The sequence below is a fragment of the Gopherus evgoodei genome, chromosome 9, assembly GCF_007399415.2.
Source record: "Gopherus evgoodei ecotype Sinaloan lineage chromosome 9, rGopEvg1_v1.p, whole genome shotgun sequence".
Lineage (NCBI taxonomy): Eukaryota > Metazoa > Chordata > Testudines > Testudinidae > Gopherus > Gopherus evgoodei.
Window position 1 is genome coordinate 50,665,481 of NC_044330.1, and position 21,061 is coordinate 50,686,541.

Genomic DNA, 21,061 nt, shown 5'->3' on the forward strand with positions numbered 1-21,061 from the left:
GGCATTCACGTGACTGCACACTCCCACACTCACAGGCACCTGCACGCAGCACGCCCACGTGCACACAACATGCACGTGGCCAGGCACGCACAGAGCCCGGATTTTGCACTAAGCCCAGAGCAGCACGCGCACGCCATGCTTGTGTCCCGGGAGCGCGCACGCCAGGCTCTGGCGCGGCCGCAGCTCAGCCGCAGCCGGGCGCGTGGGAGGGGGCTGACGTACAGGCGCGCTGGTGACGCATTAAGCACGCGCCGCGCGGCGGGATGAAGGTGGCGGTGGCCGGCTGCTGCCATGGCGAGCTGGACAAGCTTTACGAGACGCTGGAGCTGCTGCAGCGGCGCAATAACGTGCAGATCGACCTGCTGCTGTGCTGCGGGGACTTCCAGGCCGTGCGCAACGAGGCGGATCTACTCTGCATGGCCGTGTCGGCCAAGTACCGCCACATGCAGACCTTCTACCGGTGAGCGCCGGGGCTGGCCGCTCGCGCTGGAGTCTCGCGGCCCCGCTGCCAGATGCGCTACCGGGGACTTACAGCGGGGGGGGGGAGGGATGCGCCCTCTGCCCCGACTCGCTGGGTAACTGGAGCTCGAACCGCCCTCCCCGCCGCTAACGGCGGCTGTCCTCAGGCCCGGGCCTCCCTCGTCTCCTCAGGGTCTCTACGCACTCCGCGTCCCTGCCGGGTTCGGCGGAGATCGGGAGAAGACGGGGTCCCCCTGAACTGAAACGCAGCCCAAAACTGAGCGTTGTCGTTTTCATATACAAATAAATAACAGTAGCTTTGTTTTCAGTAAAAAAGACCGAGGAGTACGTGTGGCACCTTAAGACCTGCACAACTCATAAAGCGGCAAGGGCCATATTACTCTAAAGAGAACAGCTGAGGGCTGAAACCCCCTGGCCCCGCTGAACCTCCCCCAGCACCACCTAGCCCCCCTAAAACACAACCCCCCTGCCCCCCCCGGCGGAAACAAACCGTCCTTTCCCAGGGCCACCTGCCTGAAGCAGCGGTATTGAACCTTGGTAATATGTTATAGTGGGCCCTTAAGGTAGTAAAATTAAGGTAAAAGAAAACTGTCTTTTTGCTAGAAGTAGAATAAGATCTTCCCCCCACTTTGTAATCAGTTGCCCTGTTGAATGAATGAGATGTGAATGAGGAAGGCCTGGAAGGCAGCACCTCTAGCCAGCTGCAACCCTTGGAGAGGGGATGGGAGCCAGACCAGGTCAGCAAAACAGGTCAACCACCGACTCATAGCTCATATCCTCAGCACCACACCACCCACTTGCCTCCTTATCCCCCCTCCCCTGCTGCTGGCTCACTCACTCTCTGCCACTGCCTGCCTGTTTGCCTCCTCCGCCTCCCATGGCACACCTGCGCCTCCTGCCACGGCTCACCCACTCACCTCCTCAGCCCTTCTCCTCTGCTGCCAGCTCACCTGCTTGCCCGCCAATGCCTGCTTGCTCACCTCCTCAAACTCACAGTCCCCCGGCTCACCTGCCCCCCCACTCATCTTCTCAGCTCCCTTCTCCCCTGCTCACATACTCATCGCCCGCCACTGCCTGCCCCCTTGCCTCCTCAGCCTCCCACTCCCCTGGCCAGTGTTGATCTGCCAAAACCTTAACAACTGGCTCTCTCCTCACCCCACAACAGGGTCGTGGCCCACCCCCCTGACACTCCTGCACCATCCAGCCTCCCGCATTCCTTGACACCTCCCCCAGGATCCCTGCCCCATCCACCCCCCTTCCCTGTCCCCTGACTACCCCCTGCCATCCCATCCAACCCTTCCTCTCGTTCCCGATGGTGCCCCTGGGACCCCTGCCCCATCCAAAACCCCTTCTCCCTGTCCCTTGACCGCTCCTGGAACCCCTGCTGCTCCATCCAACCCCCTCCCCTTCCTGACGGCCCCCCCCAGGACCCTTGCCCCCATTCAACCATAAGCTTTTGTGGGCGTAAGTTTTCGTGGGCTAAAACCCACTCCATCGGATACATGCGGTGGAAAATACAGTAGGAAGATATATATATATACACACACACACACACACACACAGAGAACATGATAAAATGGGTGTTGCCATACCAACTCTAACAAGACTAATCAATTAAAGTGGGCTATTAGCAGGAGAAAAAAAACTTTTTTGTAGTGATAATCAGGATGGCCCATTTCAAACAGTTGACAAGAAGGTGTGAGTAACAATAGGAGAAAGATTAGCACAGGGAAATGGTTTTTACTTTGTGTAATGACCCATCCACTCCCAGTCTTTATTCAAGCCTAATTTAATGGTGTCCAATTTGAATGAAACAGGTTGTGTGGCTGATGTTTTCTGAAGGCTACACATTGTCTGCTACTTTGGGACTGTAAAATAATGTCTATCTTTTTAAAAAACGTAAAAATACAACATTTTTGCATGTAGACTTATGTAGGCCCACTCTCTTCTGCTGCTTAAGAATGTAAACATCTTGAGATATCACTTGTGTATTGTTAAGATGTTGTTTTTCTGTTTCTGAAATAGGTATTATTCGGGAGAGAAGAAGGCTCCTGTTCTCACGATCTTTATTGGGGGTAATCATGAAGCCTCAAATCACTTGCAAGAACTGCCATATGGAGGATGGGTGGCACCAAACATATATTACCTTGGTATGGAATGTCACTTAATTCTTTGATTTTTACAGATTTATTGAATAAATATGGGCTTGAACTTCTAGGGGTTAAATATTAAGATATTTTCTATAAACTCTTAGATTTCTGACTTGGTTGAGATGCATATTACTGTTTTGGATTTTGTTTTTGGAGTACTGGCTATATATTATTGGGAGAACCTCAGAAGGAATCAGTTTTGCTTCAGATGCTCAGTTGAAGATTAGCAGAATGTAGTAAGATGTCTTTGTCTGGGTTATCTCGTGAGCCTGAGTCTTCGTTTTTAGTGACTTCTGGGTTCTGTTTTTGGTTTCTGTCTGTATTCTTCAAGTGCCAGTGTTTAAATTATGTTGAGAATTTGCCAGTTTTTCTCTTTACCCTCCACCTTACCTTTTCTTTCCAATCTTTGATTTCAAATTGGCTCTGAAATTTCTTGTTGGATGACCTGCAAATGGATGGATTGCATCAAAGAAGATGGTAAGCAGGCAGACTTCAGTGCTGCCTTGTACAGACGAAGATGGCGATGCTTGCATGACGATCTGACAAGTTGATGGGATAAGGGGTAGATGACCAACTATCATATCAAACTCTCTCTGCAACTGAATTTAATCTTCCTTCTTAATTTCTTTACTCATGCTACATTCTCTCATCTCTGCTTATCTTTCCTATTTCCCAGGACCACTGTCTGAGTATTCTCTGACCTATTTTCTTACTTTATTTCTTGTTGGTGGTTTCGCTCTAATATTGCCCAAACTAGCTTCTTTATTATCCCTACTACTCCTAACGCCCTTCCCTGTGCCTTGGTCACTTTTTACAATTAATGTAACCCACCTTCTTCTGGTTCCCTCACTACTGTCCTGCTTCCGTTCAAGTCTATTTCCGTTCCAGTCAGTTGGACGTGCCGCTGCTAATGACCTTTTTCTCCTGCTCCTATCACTAAATTGGCTTTACTGCTTTCTGGATTAAGTTTAGGTTCTTTGCTTTTATCTACAAGATCTTATTTTGCATTAGAAAAGGGATGGCTAAGGGGGATGATATGATAAAGGTCTATAAAATCATGAATGGTATGGTGAAAGTAAATAAGGATGTGTTATTTACACCTTTGCATAATAGAAGAATTGGAGGTCACCCAATGAAATTAACAGGTAGTAGACTTAAAACAAACATAATTAAGTACTACTTCACACAATGCAGATTCAACCATGGAACTTATTGTGACCGGTGGAGCTTGGGCAGCCCTCACTGGAAATGTCAGTGTCAGGTCAGGCTGCAAAAGGGAGAGCAGATACTCCCAAGACTGGTGGGTAATACTGTAGTTAAACTCCCCAACCAATCACAGACTGCTGCTGATTCCCCACACTAGTTATCAAGGAGCAAACAAGAAATCAAATAGCTCCCTTTATTGCATTCCAGTCCTCGGGCTCCGAGTCAGCACATAGGTCCAGTACAGTGCAAATTTATTTAAAAAACTCTGCTTGGTGTACAAAATATTCTTCTGACTACAAAGGGTCAGCCACATTATCATATCAGTATAGGTTTGGATCTTATCCAAAATACAACTATGACAGCCAATCTTTTAGTGTCTAAAACTAAAGGTTTATTATGAAGAAGAGAAGAATGACCAAGAAGAGAGATGGTAAAGCAGTCAAACACATACAAAGACTTCAGAGTCCATCAGGTTCCTAGCAGTACTGGTGAGTTTACTGGCTTGAAAGTCCCTATGGAATACATCCACAGCTTGGATGGGTCATTCAGTCCTTTTGCTCGGCGCTTCAGTTTATTAGAAATGAGGTTTGATTAGACCAAATTTGTTACCCGTCATTGTTTATAAATATCTTGGTCATACCATTCCCCTTGTCTCACTAAGGGCTAGTCTACACTGGCAACGCTAAAGTACTGCCATGGCAGCGCTTTAATGTGGCTTTTGTCGTCGCGGCAGAGTACTGGGAGAGAGCTCTCCCAGTGCTCTAATAAAATCACCTCCACAAAGGGCATAGCTACCTGCGCTGGTGCTTTATAGTGCTGAAACTTGCTGCACTTGGGTGTTTTTTCACACCTCTGAGCAAGAAAGTTGCAGCATTGTAAATTGCCAGTGTAGACAAGCCCTAAATCTCTTGGCTGGCCATGTGTGTCCTCAGTGCTGCCAGTTATAGGGCAAATCTTCCCCCTCATCTGCCAGGTAGATTGTATCAACCCAGACACTAACTTTCAAATTCTTAGCTGCTACCAATTTCGAGGCTGACACTCATTCTTCCCCTCAGCAGGATTGGGTCCCTTTCTCCTAGAAGGTTGAAAATTGAACTTCCCTGCTTACAGGAATCCCTTTACTGGCTAGATGTGTTCACCAGCTGCAGCCCCTCTGTTCTATGAACATCTGTAGAGACCCTCTCCTGCATGTTTGCTTGTGGATCATCCATCACCACCAGCTAGAGACTGGACTCTGTCTTAGAGATACCAAACAAATTCAAAGTGTCTAAAGCAGGGATTGGCAACGTTTGTCATGCAGTTCACCAGGGTGAGCATGCTGGCGGGCCGGGCCGGTTTGTTTACCTGCTGCGTCTGCAGGTTTGGCCAATTGCAGCTCCCACTGACCGCGGTTTGCTGCTCCAGGCCAGTTGGGGCTGCGGGAAGCAGCACGGGACGAGGGATGTGCTGGCTGCGGCTTCCCGCCGCCCCCATTGGCCTGGAGCAGCGAATGGCAGCCAGTGGGAGATGTGATTGGCTGAACCTGCAGACATGGCAGGTAAACAAACTGGCTGGCCAGCCAGGGTGCTTACCCTGGCGAACCACGTGCCAAAAGTTGCCGATCCCTGCTCTAAAGGGTGAGGAGTATCACGGGGTAGCTGTATTAGTCCGTATCCACAAAAACAAGGAGTCCGGTAGCACCTTAAAGATTAACAGATTTATTTGGGCATAAGATTTCGTGGGTAACAAACCTCGCTACTTCAGATGCATGGAGTGAAAGTTACAGATGCAGGCATTATATAATGACACATGAAGAGAAGGGAGTACCTCAATCAGGGTGGATGTAGGCCTCTCCCAATAATAGATGAGGAAGTGTCAATTCCAGGAGAGGCAAAGCTGTTTTTATAATGAGCCAGCCACTTCCAGTCCCTATTCAAGCCCAAATTAATGGTGTTAAATTTGCAAATGAATTTTAGTTCTGCTGTTTCTCTTTGAAGTCTGTTTCTGATTTTTTTTTTTTTTTTTTTTTTGTTCAAGAATAGTTACTTTTAAATCTGTTATAGACTGTCCAGGAAGATTGAAGTGTTCACCTATTGGCTTTTGTATGTTACCATTCCTGATGTCCGATTTGTGTCCATTTATTCTTTTATGTAGGGACTGTCTGGTTTGGCAAATGTACATGGCAGGAGGGCATTGCTGGCACATGATGGCATATATCACATTAGTAGACGTGCAGGTGAATGAGCCCTTGATGATGTGGTTGGGTCCTTTGATGGTGTCGCTAGAGTAGATATGGGGACAGAGTAGGCAATGAGGTTTGCTACAGGGATTGGTTACTGGGTTGGTGTTTCTGTGGTATAGTGTGTAGTTGCTTCAGGTTGGGGGATTGTCTGCAAGCAAGGACTGGCCTGCCTCCCAAGATCTGTGAGAGTAGGGATTGTTTTCCAGGATAGGTTGTAGATCATTGATAATGCACTAGAGAGGTTTTAGCTGGGGGCTGTATGTGATGGCCAGTGGTGTTCTGTTGTTTTCCTTGTTGGGCCTGTCCTGTAGTAGGTGATTTCTCAGTACCCTTCTCGCTCTGTCGGTCTGTTTTCTCACTTCCCCAGGTAAGAATTGTAGTTTTAAGAATGCTTGATAAAGATCTTGTAGGTGTTTGTCTCTTTCTGAGGGATTGGAGCAAATTCGGTTGTATTTTAGGGCTTGGCTATAGACAATGGATCGTGTGATGTGTCCTTGATGGAAACTGGAGGCATGTAGGTAAGTACAGCAATCAGAAGGTTTCGGGTATAGGGTGGTGTTTATGTGACCATCACTTATTTGCACTGTAGTGTCCAGGAAGCGAATCTCTTGCGTGGACTGGTCAAGCCTGAGGTTGATGGTGGCGTGGAAATTGTTGAAATCCAGGTGGAATTCTTCAAGTGCCTCCTTTCTGTGCATCCATATGATGAAGATGTCATCAGTGTAGTGCAAGTAGAGGAGGGGCACTAGGGGACGAAAGCTGAGGAAGTGTTGTTGTAAGTCAGACATAAAAATGTTGGCATACTGTGGGGCCATGTGGGTACCCATAGCAGTGCCACTGACTCAAAGGTATAAGTTGTCCCCAGATCTGAAATGGTTGTGGGTGAGGACAAAGTCACAAAGCTCAGCCACCAGGCATGCTGTGACCTCATCAGGGATACTGTTCCTGACAGTTTGTAATCCAGGGGTGGGCAAACTTTTTGGCCTGAGGGCCACATCGGGATTGTGCATCTGTATGGAGGGCCTGGGTTAGAGCCACTCTTTCCCTCTGCAGCTTTCCTCGCTGGTAAAATGCAGGTTACCCCACACAAGCTTAGGAACGCTTCCTTCTTGGGTTTCAGTCAAGTCCAGAACCACTCTGGGACAAATGAAATCTCCTTAACCATCATAGGCTGACCAGCACCTTCTGTCTGCTCCACAAAGGACTTGGAAGTACATTCTGCTTCATTAGGCACACCGCTATTTGCAACAGACAAAGAATTGGAAACAGTTTTTTCTTCAACAGATAAACTATTGCTTTCTACAAACAGTGGCTCATCATACTGAGTTACTTTAAGCAAATAACTTTTTACTTTGTTCAGTCTCACTTTTATAAACTTCAGTTGCCAGCAATCCATCACTCACTAGAAATCTCTCCTTTCCTTCCTCACTTAGGGCTTCACGCTGACCATCAACTCTAATTTTCACTAAAGAAATGTTTTCCTGAGCTTCTTTCTGTGCTTCATTTAACTCCAGATTTATTTCTGATATATTAGACAGACATTCAGAAATATCCTCACCATATAAACTGCTTTTCTGACTGGACAAACAGCTATTTTCCACAATCCCAAGGCTTGAGAGACTCTCTTCCTTGTTATAGCATACCTGGTTAAACACAAATCTGCCTGTTACAGACAACATACAGAGGATTCACATTCATACTTTATCTGGGACTGGGTTATGACATTACCCTGATTAACATAGTTACCACATCATTATTAAATGACATACCAACATTCTTATAAACTGAAGTCTCTATCTCTATTATTGCTGTAGAGAGGAGCTGAGATTCCAGGATAACATGGTACCTGCTGTTCTTTTATTATTTTGATTTGGAGTTTGTCTGGCAGCATCGGTCTCAGCTTGCAGCAGATCCATTCGCCTCCTGTGAGATTTTCTCTGTCTCCAGCTTGCTTAGTTCTTTCCTCAGCTCGCCTGGCTCTCTCCACAGCTTCTTTTTCCAGCTGGGCCAAGGCTTGCTTCTCTTGCATTCGAAGTTCTCCATTTCTCTCTCATGCTGAAGATGCTGACACTTGGGGCTTGCAGTTTTGATTGTGGATCACTCATTGTGACTAACCTTAACCTTTGACACTCTCAGTTTTAAATTTCAAATTTTGAATAGCATGGGGTTCTGATCCAAAACCCAAATGATCCGGTTCTATGTTAACTACACCAATGTGACCTGTGGTGCCTGGGGCAGGCCTCACTGGAAATGCTAAGGTCAGGGCATGCTGCAAAAGAGAGAGCAAATACCCACCAGTCTGTGAGTAACACTGAAGTTAAACTCCCCAACCAGTCACAAACTGCGCTTCTGATTCCCCACACTGGTTATCAAGAAGCAAAAAAGAAATCACACAGCCACCTTTATTGCATTTCAATTCTCTGGCCCCCAGTCCACACCTAGGTCCAGTACTGTGAGAACTGTTTTCAAAAACAAAACTGCTCACATATACAAAATGTTCTTCTGACCCCAAAGGGTCAGCCACATTACCAGGTCAGTATAAGTTTGGATCTTACCCAAAATACTATGCTGCCAGCCAATCCTTCAGTGTTTAAAACTAAAGGTTTATAATAAAGGGGAGAGAGAACCCACTTGGCTTAACGACATCTCCTGGCAACAAAACTATAGTGGGGTTCAAAAGAGAATTAGATAAGAGCATGGAGGATAGGTGCACCAATGCTATTAGCCAAGATGGTCACTGACACAACTTCATGCTCTGGGTGTCCCTAAGCCTCTGACTGCCAGAAGCTGGGACTGGACAACAGGTGATAGATCACTTGATGATTGTTCTGTTCTCTTAATTTCCTCTGAAGCAGTGGTGTCAAACCTTTTTACACACAAGATCACTTTCTGAATTTAAGATCAACCCAGGATCTACCCTGCCCCTTCCCCAAGGCCCTGCCCTACTGACTCCATTCCTCCCACCCCCATTGCTTGCTCTCCCACACTCACTCACTTGCAGGGGGTTGGGGTGCCGGAGGGGGTGCAGGCTGGGGCCAGGGGGTTCAGAGTGGGGGAGAGGGATCCAGGCTGAGCCTGTAGCAGGGGGTTGGCATGCAGGAGGGTGTGAGCGGTGCAAGCTCTAGGAGGGAGTTTGGGTGCAGGAGGGGGCTCCAGGCTGGGGCAGGGGGTTGGGGTACGGGAGTGGGAGAGGGATGCAAGCTCTGGGACGGAGTTTGGGTGCAGGCTCTGGGCTGGGGCAGGGAGTTGGGGTGCAGGAGGGATGTGAAGTGTAGGCTCTGTCTGAGAGGTGCTTACCACAGGTGGCTCCCGGTTGGCGGTGCAGCATGGCTAAGGCAGGCTCCTGCCTGCCCTGGCCCCATGCCACTCCCAGAAGTGGCTGGCATGTCTCTGTGGACTGGGGAGGGGGAAGGCAGCTCCATGCACTGCTGCTGCCCCAACCCCCAGTGCTGACTCTGCAGCTCCCATTGGCCAGGAACTGCGGCCAATGGGAGCTGCAGAGCTGGCACGTGTGGACATCTGCTGCTCTCCCTCCTCTTCCCCCCACCCCCCAGGGGCAGCAAGTGCCGCCCCCGCAGCTCTCATTGACCACAGTTCCTGGCTGACAGGAGCTGCAGTGTTGGCGCTGGGAGAGGGGGCAGCATGTGGAGCGACTCCCCCCCCCCCCCCGGTCCGCAGAGACATGCCAGTCACTTCTGGGAGTGGTTGGGGACCAGAGCAGGCAGAGATCCTGCCTTAGACGTGCTGCGCCACCGGACTTTTAGTGGCTGGAGATCACGACCGACTGGCAGAGACTTCAGGTTTGACTAGTCAATTGCAATCAACTGGTTGGTGACCACTGCTCTGAAGCATCTGGCACTGGCCACTGTTGAAAGACAGGATGCTGGGCTTGATGGTCTAAGTATGGCCGTTCTTATAATTCTACCCCTCCTAAATCTCATCTTACTTCTAAAATATTTCTCTTTACTGCTCCCTTCTTTTCATCTTACCTTTTTTTTTTGGTCATCTTTCATGCTGTGTGACTGAAAGTCTCCATGTTTGCTTCTGCCAAGTATTTCTTATCCTTCAAATTTCTCTTTAAAAATCTTCAATCAATCCTTGCTTTTCACCTTCAGTTATCCCCAAATGACTGACTTGTCTTGTGCTTTTATTTTTGTCAGTCTTAAATTGTAAGACTTAGTTTTATTTTATTTGTAAAGAATCATGAAAATGTGTGGTGCTGCTAGGTGAATGACTTCAATTGTTTTGGGCAGGTTAGAAATACAAAAATTGCTTTCTACAATGATAGGTTTTGTCTGGAATTGGAAGTAATGCAGAGGCAAGTGAACATTTTCTACAATGTAACTCATTTGAACTATAGTTCTGGATGAGTTATTTTATCTGAACCAGTTCTTTTGTACCTAATGCACATTGTGTTAAAGTTGAACAGACTAGATTACAATTCCTGAAAGCTCCCTGTTTTCCTGATATGCAGAGAATTTTATTTTAATCTCTTGTCATTCTAGGTTATGCAGGCGTAGTAAAATATCGTGGTGTAAGAATTGGTGGAATTTCTGGCATTTTCAAATCTCATGATTACAAAAAAGGTAATATTTTATGTAATGTTGACTTTTTATTAACATATACATTCAGAAACATCTTGCAATTAAAATTCCATGCTCTTTTTATTAGATGTTCTATTTATAGTGTGTGTGTTGGAGAATTTAGAAGTTCTCCAAAGTTGCCTGTGAACAGATTCCCACAGTTGAGTCCATGTGTTTGTGTGCAGACTCTTCAAGCTGAAAACAGCCATTGACACCAGCAAAGGTGTCTTACATCTGGAGCACCTAAATGCTTGCTCATAATACTTTGGCAGTCATGATCAGAAAAAGAGCTTCCAGTGGATGTACAAGTCTTTGTAGCAATCATCCTAATGCTTCTTTGACAGCTTTCTTTAGTTAATCAGTTTTATAGATAAAACTATTATGTAAGTTGGCGTTTTGTGTATAAATCTCAAGGGACTGACTCAACTTGAATTTCAGAGCTTCAGAGTCTCAATGCTTTATTTCCCCACTTAACGCTCTGAACACCCCAAAACAGGCTCACTCCTTGCAATTTAATTCCCCTTGCTCCCTCTAGGAACCCATTGTTTCATGTTCTCTCTGTGTGTGTGTGTGTGTGTGTGTGTGTGTGTGTATATATATCTATCTCTTCCTACTGTATTTTCCACTGCATGCATCTGATGAAGTGGGGCTGTAGCCCACGAAAGCTTATGCTCAAATAAATTTGTTAGTCTCTAAGGTGCCACAAGTACTCATGTTCTTTTTGTGGATACAGACTAACACGGCTGCTACTCTGAAACCAATCTCTTGTGTGACCAGTTTTTCTTGGTATGTTTCAGGTCATTTTGAGTGTCCTCCATACAATCAGCAGACTGTAAGGAGTGCGTACCATGTGAGGAATATTGAAGTCTTCAAACTCAAACAGGTGGGGAGAAAAGCTTTTTAAAAAAAAAAAGAGGGTAGATAATACTGCATGAGATTAGGCTAATCTAGAGATGAGCATGTTGGTGATTCAAATTTACATTATCTGTTTCCATTGACACAATCAAAGTTTGCTTCTGCTATTCGCAATAGAAGGGTAATTCTACAGGCCTAGTCACTAGTCTCTGCATTGTCTCAAGACTGCCTTCTTCAGTTGATAAAGAAACACATCACACAGGTCTCCCTCACAGCATGATGCAAATCCTTAATTACACCCTCAGCAATATCAGGAACTATTCAAGGGGACTTACATTGCACACTTAACGCATGCACATTATTGGGAAAGCTGGAGGCTGTAGCTAAGGTTTTATTTTAGCATCTGAGGGAAACTAATGGGTTTCAGTTGGAAACTGAAGGACGTTTCCTGTAGTGATGCAGAGTCTAGCACTGTTAGCAGAGATGTACTGTGTTGGGATTGGGGTATAATTGAAAGGTGTGGCATCGACTGGCCCTTTGTGTGGGAGGAAGGGAATGCTACTTAATCAGCCTTAATTCCTTGCAAACAAAACTCAGGAATTTCCTGAGTATTTAATTCAGTGTGTTTTGGGAGAAGGCCTGAAAGGGGGCGCAGGGATACCTGCCTCAACTTCTCTGAGGTGTGTGAGGATATGGCAGGAGCAAAGATGTCTGTGGGTGGGGTGGAAGGAGGACCTTCATGTCTCTCTTTTGTCTCTCTCACGCCAGCACAAGGGTACCTGTATTCTTGGGCAGGGCGACCTCTCAAGTGCCATATCTGCTCTTCCAGGCTGTCATGGTTCCTCAAATGGGAGGAGCCTCTGTTAAAGCTACAGCGCTTCAGCAGACGCTAGTGAGCTTTCAGCACTGGAGCTTGTAGCTTCTCCCCTGCAAACCCTAGAAGTTTCTTCCTGACTAAGACAAGGTTTCAGTTTCCTGTCCATATAGCATAGGGAGCAGTCAGCTTCCCTGAAGGAAAGGCAGAGCTAAGGTGACACTTCCCATGTAACCTTAACTCTGCTTCCTTTGATCCCTACCCTAAGGAGGGAGTGACTGAGATCACAGTACTGCCCCTCCCTCAGCCTTTTTGTGAAGTGGGATCTCTGCAAACCAGCAGCGAATACTCCCCAGTATAGTCATCCTGCATGGAGCACAATGAGTTTGTTGGACTGTGTGAATAGGAGTGTTCCACTGGAGTTGTGCTGGGTACAGAGAATGGCATTCTTGGTTAGGGAAGGTAAGGTACTGTCGTTCTCAATACCTACTGCCATTCCTTCAGAGACCGTTAACGTGGTGTGGGAAGCGTCAATATAACTTGCATTTCGTGATTTTCCAGCACTGAAGGAGGTCCCAATCACTCCCCAAAAGATCCATCTCTGAATCCTGGAAGGTAAAAGGAATACTTTTCCTCTGTTCCCATTCAGAGACTGCTGATAGCTCTGATGGGGGAGGATGGTCCCTCCTAACCTAGGAATCCCGTGGCACCTTAAAGACTAACAAATTTATTTGGGCATTTCACTCCATGCATTTGAAGAAGTGGGTTTTTTACCCATGAAAGCTTATGCCCAAATAAATTTGTTAGTCTTTAAGGTGCCACCGGATTCCTCATTGTTTTTGTGGATAGAGATTAACACGGCTATCCCTCTGATACTTGGCCGCCTAACCTAATCCTCCTGTAGCCACTGGGAGGCCTGGTCTACATTTAAAACTTATATCAGCATGGCTATGTTGTTCAGAGGTATTAAAAAAAAACAAACAAAAAAACCCCAAAAAACAAAAAAAAAACCCCAAACCAAAACGCAACCTTTGCTATATAGCTATGCTGACAAAAGCCCCAGTGTAGACAGTTATGCAGACAGAAGAGGACTTCTGTCGGCATAGTTAATGTTCTAGGAGGTCGTGTTACTATACTGACAGAATTTATTTCAGCACTAGGGGACTATACCAATTTAGTTGTGCCAACATAGGCTCTGTAGTGTAGACGTAGCCAGAATGAATGAGTGACTGCTTCTGCTGCAGCTCAGAACTTTCCCAAGTTGCAAAAGAATGAAACTGACCTATTGCACTATGAAAATCTCTGAGCATGGTGCTAGAAAAATCACAGGCTTGGAGATGGAAAAATTATTATGCCTTTAAGCAGGGGATAGCTAAAATACTTCAAGAAAATAGCATAGATGGGGATTGAGAGTAACACAGGGAATCTCACCCATGCTTAAGTAGCTTGCCAGCTCAGAGAAGATAATGTATGTCAATAGAATATAACTAACTTATGTTTGTAATAACTATAATTCAAGTATAGTGATACTTTCTTCCAATGTTTTCTATTGTGTGAATTTGCTTTGTATATAGCGCTTATTATATGGCTATTATTTTAGAAATTCTTATGGCCTTATAACTGCTTGACATTTGCCTCTGAGGAGAGATATCAAAATGATACTGTGCACTAAAGGCTGGCTTACCTGTCCCAAGGAAAGCAAGAAAATGGCGCACAAACCATAGAGTTTAGAGAACGCAAGATCAAACTCAGTGGCACTCTGGAAGATTGCATCCAGTGATATAACCTCAGTGTTTAGAAAGTAAGACTGTCAGTCAAAATCCACTTTGGTCAGACAAAAAGAATCAAGTATGCACTCCCTTCATTGGTATTCATTCAAGTGCTGTTCTTTTCCTATGTTTATTTTTTGCTTTATAGCTAAAGCATCCTATGGATATATTTATGTCACATGATTGGCCAAGAAGTATTTATCACTATGGAAACAAGAAACAGCTTCTTAAAATGAAATCTTTTTTCCGCCAAGAAGTGGAAAACAATACATTGGGAAGCCCTGCTGCTTCAGAGCTTCTGCAGCACTTTCAACCCACGTATTGGTTCTCAGCACATCTTCATGTAAAATTTGCAGCTTTAATGCAACATCAGGTAACAAATAAACAAAAGCATGTCATGTATATATCTCAGGTTTCTGATGCCAGTAGCCAGATCCACACAAGCATTTTTCTCTTTGTAAAAACTTATTTGCTTTTCTTTTTTATAAATGTATTTTCATATCGCATATAGAAAGAACTCCTACCTATATTAAGTAACTATTAATTCACCCTAATAATCAAAGATTTAACATAATCTAAAGACTCTTAACTCATGAAGACAGAGAATGTTATAACTTATTCTGTTTATAAGACATAAGATACTTTTTGAAGCTATTTGTAGAACTATTACTTTGTTTTGAAAAAGATTGGCTTAAAACTATAAATTATTCTGCCCTGATGGTCACTAAACAAGTTGAGTTGCTGAATTAGAAAATTATATTTAATTTTAAAAATAGCTGGATTTTTCACTTTGTGAAGCAGATAGTCTGTAAATATAGTGAAAGGAGGGCAGAGAGCAATTCAGGGAAGATACTCGTCTCAAATAACCAGGTATTTTTTTTGATGCCTGAGATATGGCAAGGGTCAGAGCAGACAGGGAGAGTTCATGAGTAGCCCAGACAAAGCCAGAAAACCTGCTAGGTTTAGACCTGTTGGTTTATTTACTAGTTTCTTGTCAACCAGAGTAATGCAAACTAGGAAAATCATTGGCTACATTCTCTTTGTGCTCCTTAACAGTTGGTAAACTTCAAACAGTATAAAAATCACAAATAGTTGACAGCTCTTGTCTCTAGAGCTTTCTGCCTTGGCAAATCTCTTTTTGTCCTTTATGAGAATAGCCCCTTCCGAGGTTCTGAGTCTGTGGCCTAGTCTACACTAGCGATATAAGTCAATCCGTTATGCTAGGTAAGTTTTATGTAACTAAGTTGATGTAATTTACATTGATTTTAATGCTGTGTTGACAGGAGATGCTCTCCTGTTGACATTAAAGTGGATTAATTAAGTAGACAGGAGAATGCTGTCCTGTTGACTTATTTCTTCTTCACGAGACCTGTTAAATCGGTGCCTGCTGCTGCGATGGATGCAGTGGGCAATTTAGTCTGTAGCGTAGACAAGGTCTGTGTGCTTGATTAAACCCGATTGCTTCAGCTGAAGGAGACTTGCGTCTCCCCCCCAGTGTTGTTGCTGTCATCTACTCCAGTTTCCTCTGACTTCAGCTCAAGCTCTCCCTCTTTTTACCTCAGTCTTCCCTTTTTATCTCCAGGAACTTTGGAATATTCAGTTTTAATAGAAAATGTTTAAATTCTGCCCTGGAATCTCCATGTATAATTTGGTTATTAGGTCATATTTCAGGGAATCTTCAGCATTGCCAGTAATGCTTTCATTCCTGTTTCCTAGGCAAACATTGAAGGACAGCTGCCAAAAGCAACAAAATTTTTGGCTCTGGATAAATGTCTGCCACACAGAGACTTCCTGCAGGTAAGACCACCGTAAGTGGTCATCTACTACCATTTAGTACTTTATACATCTGGGCTAGGGAGTTCACAGTTCAGCAGGAAGCTGAAGAATGATTCTTCCATCCCCAGAGAGTTAAATCTCACAGTTGCTGCTCATGTACAGGAAGAGGATTTAATGGGGTAGTGGAAAATTTAAGAGGATCCTCTTGGTCTGCACAGAGGAATAGGAGGTCATAAGAATCCCTCCATATGCCCCTGTACAAACTGCCAGGACTTTGTAGCAGGATACAGGAATGAGGGGCACTGTGTATTTACTTATTACTACTATAGAGCATGAGGATGGGGGAATATGTGGAGCTTTTGCTCTGACCCCTCAACGTGCTGACCAGTGGAGCGTGTGTAGTGGTAACTTGCTGCTGGTATAGATCAGAATTAAATTACTTTTCTCTCCCACCCTCTTCTTGAAGCAAGTGGGGGTTGTGGAGGGAATTGTGATGTATTGTGACTTAATACCTCTTTCCTGGGAAGGTGCAACAATGGACCCCACCTCACTATGGGCTGTGTCCTGGTGCCACTGTATAGCCACATGTATTCTTCTGTCTTTGGAGGCAGTAGCTAAGTAACTGAAGGCCCCTGTAAAATGCCTGAAACATAAGCCTAAGGGAAATAAAAACGGAAAAAGACAAGATCCCCCATTTGAGGAAAGTGAACTTCCTGAGTCTGTCCTGGTGAGGGAGAGCCCCTGAACAGGCTTTTTCCCCCCTCCCTTATTTCATGATACTGTGGTCAGGTGATTGTGGGATGAGAATTTGACCAGGGTAGGGTGGAAAAGTAGCTGGTGATCCAGTGCACAACCCCTTAAGGACAATTATTTGGTATGAAATTCCGGAGAAATCCTAAAAGACAATCCAATCCAGACATCTTATTGAATTCAATATCTCACAGTACCCAAAAGAGGACTTTTTCCTTCTATCTGTAGTGGACTTTTTAGAACTTGTATTGCTGTAGGGCCTAAAGACCCTACCTGGCATTGGGATTGTATTGTGCTGGGCACTATATAAATGGAAAAGAAAATGGTCCCTGCCCCAAAATACAAGACAAACTGATACAGACAATCAACAAAATTAAGCTTGCCAGAAATACAGTACAATTTTTTCCAGTTTCTCCTTCACATAAGAACCCCCTCTTCTATGTACTACTGCCAGTCAAACTTCTCAATCCCTGCTCAGCCAGATTTTCCTCCTCCATCTCATCCTGCCCCATTGGGAAACTTAGCCCCATTCTGGGAAAGACACACAAACAAAAAACAACTCAAGCTGCCAAATGTCTGAAAGCGGTGGATCTCAGCCACTTCCTGAACTTGCAGTGTGGGCTGAATCCCATGCTTATTTCTAGGGGAGGTGGAAAGTGGATTACCTGACACAGGGCTGCTGCACCCACAGCCCCGAATCTGCCACTGGTTCATGAACATGTCCCCTTCCTTCAGTGGGGTGAGATGCTTTAATCAAGAGGATAGTTATTCCTTCTTTGGCAGAAGCTGCAGCAGTTGCTATGCAAATACTGTCACATCAACCTGTTTTACTGGGGTAATAGCAGCAGGAACCGGGCTAATGATTGAGGTATGTCAGGGACTGGAGAATTAAATTGGTACTGAAGAAAGTGTTCCCTGGCAGATGCATCATGAGGCACTCTGCATTAGAAGTAATAGATTAATTCTTAAAGACTTGGCTTCCTACAAACAGGGCCAAGTGGGTTTTCAGCGGTCTACAAGAGTGCCTTTCTGTAGTCTGGAGTTTTGAACTTGACTAAAACCAGAGACATAGTCTGGTTCAGAGATGGGAGGTAGAGCATTGGGGTTCCTGGCTATTAGTCTACTAGATCATTCTGTCTCTCAAGCTAATGAGCTTTACCTTTTGTGGCAAGAAGCCACACAGACTGCTCAGGATATGCACTGCTTTACAACCAAATATCAAGACCATTGCCCAAGGTCAATCCTACACGTAATTGTAAGGAAGATTATTAATGGCTAGTACTAGTATAGAGAAAAATCAGTGACTAATACAACACCAGTGATCAGTTCTGTGTTTTCAAGGCTATCTTCAAAAGGCCCAGGATCTCTTTCAGAATCCTTTAAAACAGGGGATGTTCCTTGCCCTATGAATCCCCTTCTTGGGCTGAAAGAGAAAAGCAGCTCTGTTCATATTTTGCCAAACATTATAGGTTGGATAGTTCTATAAATGCAGTTCTTGGGAGATGCAACTGTTCTTTCCCCACTGCCTTCCTTTTTTTGAGGGAAGGGTTAAACAAACCAGTTTGGGATTGGTGAAAACAAATGGACTAAAAAGTAACTTCTGCTTGTTAGTCTGTATATCAGATGCACCCACCTGGGCAGATTCGTGAATATATTGCCCACAAACTGTTTTCAACTTTTAACTTTAAAAATAAAGTCAAGCACTCACAAGGTTAGGAAATGCTAGAATTCATGTTGCCTGTGCAGCCTTAATTCAGCCTCCTTGCGCATATGCGTTATGATGATCTCTAATTACATGATCACATACTACTATTTTCACAGAACCCCTGCCTTATTCAGTGGGCAGGTATACTGAGCTTTTAATTAAGAACTGATTGCCTGAAGATAATGCTTAAAGATAGAATGTCTTCCTGTCAAGTTGAATTAAATGCCTCATTTGTCAATATTGTTTTTCTCAGGTAATAGATATAGACCATGACCCCAACGCATCTGATTCTCTGGAATATGACATTGAATGGCTTGCTGTTCTCAAGGCTACTAACAATCTTATTAACGTGACTTCAAACGCGTGGAACATGCCTGAAAACAATGGCCTCCATGCAAAGTAAGTAAAATGAGTATTAGGTTTAGGCTTTCTTTTTATTGAAAATATGCATATACGTTTGAAAAGGGAGATTTGGAATATAAGAGATAGGATGGGTGAGGTAATATCTTTTAATTGGGGGCCTGGGGTGCATAGTGTAGCATTCTCATCCTGCAGCCAGGCCCCCATCTTTTGTAGTATCTGGTTATCTGTGGCGTGCTATGCCAGATGGGCCCACAGAGCCACATTTTCATCATGGAACTGGGTGGATTGCTTGTGCAGAGCTTGGTTCTCTGTTGCGAGCTGTGATGCTTGGGCTCGAAGCATGGGGTGGTTTTCCTGGGAGTGGTCAACCCATTCTGCCATCTCAAATACCCTCTAGGGCATTCCAGGCAGGGAGTGGCCCACTGCCTTCATGTTCCCCCAGGGTAGGCCTCCACCATGTGGGAGAGTGCTCCAGACAAACTGTCAAAACCCCAACAAGGGCAGTTGGGACCATAGGTCAAAGAAGAGGGAAACCTGAGGTTGAGGGTCGTAGAGGAGTTCATAGTCAGGTTCCAGGCCAGGGTCAATGTCCAGGGTCAGAGTCTGTGTCAGGTTTCAGGTTCTAAGTCAGGAGGCAAAGTCCAAATCAAGCCAAAGATGAAGCCTGGAGTTCAGAAGCAGGAATGGTCACAGCAGCTACAAGAGATCGACACTGTTGCCTGGACACTCCCTGGAATACCCCTTTGGGTCCCTGTCCTATAAAAACCTATCAGGAACCAGGAGTTGGACTTCCCATGGTCTGTGTCCACAGTGGTTTGTGGGCAGTAGAGTGCAAGCTGGTTACAGCTGCTGTTGGTTGGCACATGGAGATGCCAGCTACTTGGCAGCTCTACTAACCTGGTTCTAGATCCATTGGGCTGTATGGCATGTTGGGGAGCTATCCTAATACCCATGACTGGTCCCCTGGTTTGGACAAAGTTATGTGTGTGTTGAATGTAAAGTTGTGGGTGAGGATGAAATAGATGAGTATGGTGATGTGTTTGAAGTGAATATCTGAGTGTTGGCTGCTGTCTTGTAGGTGTTTCAGACAGGCAGCAATTCTGTCATTGTGAGGGATGTTGGTATATAGGGAGGTAACATCCCTGATGGCAAGGATAGTGTTCTGAGAGAGGTTGTTAATGTTGCAGTTTCTAGAGACTCTGTGTGTTCAGAGCCATAGCCTGGGTGGCTGATGTTCACTGCTGCAATGGCTGCAAAAATTGTAAAAATGTGAGCTCTCATTAGTCCTGGTGGCAAAGAGCTAACCAGTTTTAGAGACTAAAATGCTGTGTTTGTCCACCTAAGCATTTAAATGGTCTCAGACTTTGAAAGTTATGCTGCTTTGAAGAAATGTGTAGAGCTGAGTCCCCACCTTTGCTGCTGCTAGACTGGAAACAGTCTTACACGAAACTGAAAAAATGGGGCAGCCCATATGTGTATATTGGGCTGCCTGTATCATCACAATAGAAAATGCAGCCAATTGTTACTTAAAGTACAAGTTCAGTTTTTTCCCCCAGTAGTTGTGACTTTCCTGTTCCTGATTATGCTGGCTTGTTTCAGTGAAATTCTTTATTGATTGAAAAATCAGTTTCTCTTTGGTCTTCCATGTTAGTCCAGATGTTTGGGCTATAGTCCCTCAATCAGTAGATGGAGATAACAGTAAAACTTTGGATAATGCCCCCATCCTTGCTTATGAGAGTCTGACCATCATTCAGCCTTCAGTTATTTGCTCTCTCTAGCAGCTGGAGAATGTTGTTCCTGATAGGCTGCTGCTAGAGGAAAGCAGCAAGATGCTGGAGGCTTAAAGGAAGTCCTGTGACACTTAAAGTGTGCAGCTGTTCTTTGCAGCACATGTACTATAGGGACAGTCTGTGGCCCTCAACTTCATGTACAATAGGGGAATCTTCCCTTAGCAAATGTTGATGTTAGCCCTATTGAACAACTCAGAGCACCTGAGCCCCAGGCAGGGTTCAGGCTCCAACTCAGCCTAACATTGCCAGCTCCTTCTGTGTAGACGTGAGTGGGAAGGGACTGTACTTGGCGAGTCCTGACAAGGTAGGGAAACCTCGTAAAGAACTCCACTCCACTGGGGACTCAGCCCTTGGGTACAAAGCTCTGGGTGCAGAGTCCTAGCAATAGGGGGGAAGCTGAAGAACTTCCTCCAGACCTGGGCCCAAACAAGGTCCAACCACTGGGTCCTGGAAATGGTAGCGTACAGAGATAGAAATAAAGGCTGATGCGAAACCTTGAGCAACTTAGCACAATGCAATAGACTTGTTGGCCAAATGGTGCTTGAGACCCTAAGCCACTTTCTGAATAGACAGCCATCTCCCAGGTTCTGGAGGATGAG

At 45.1% G+C, this 21,061-nt stretch overlaps 1 protein-coding gene across 1 annotated transcript in view; it reads left to right on the top strand.

Moving 5' to 3' along the window:
- The first annotated feature begins 232 nt into the window (after nucleotides 1–232).
- DBR1 (debranching RNA lariats 1) overlaps nucleotides 233–21,061 on the top strand; it is a 28,933-nt gene continuing 8,104 nt past the window's right edge. The window contains exons 1-7 of the mRNA XM_030576126.1: nucleotides 233–460; nucleotides 2,506–2,630; nucleotides 10,563–10,643; nucleotides 11,438–11,523; nucleotides 14,227–14,451; nucleotides 15,795–15,875; nucleotides 18,563–18,708. Coding sequence (XP_030431986.1) covers nucleotides 264–460; nucleotides 2,506–2,630; nucleotides 10,563–10,643; nucleotides 11,438–11,523; nucleotides 14,227–14,451; nucleotides 15,795–15,875; nucleotides 18,563–18,708 — 941 coding nt within the window. The 5' untranslated portion in view covers nucleotides 233–263. The remainder of the gene's footprint in view (nucleotides 461–2,505; nucleotides 2,631–10,562; nucleotides 10,644–11,437; nucleotides 11,524–14,226; nucleotides 14,452–15,794; nucleotides 15,876–18,562; nucleotides 18,709–21,061) is intronic.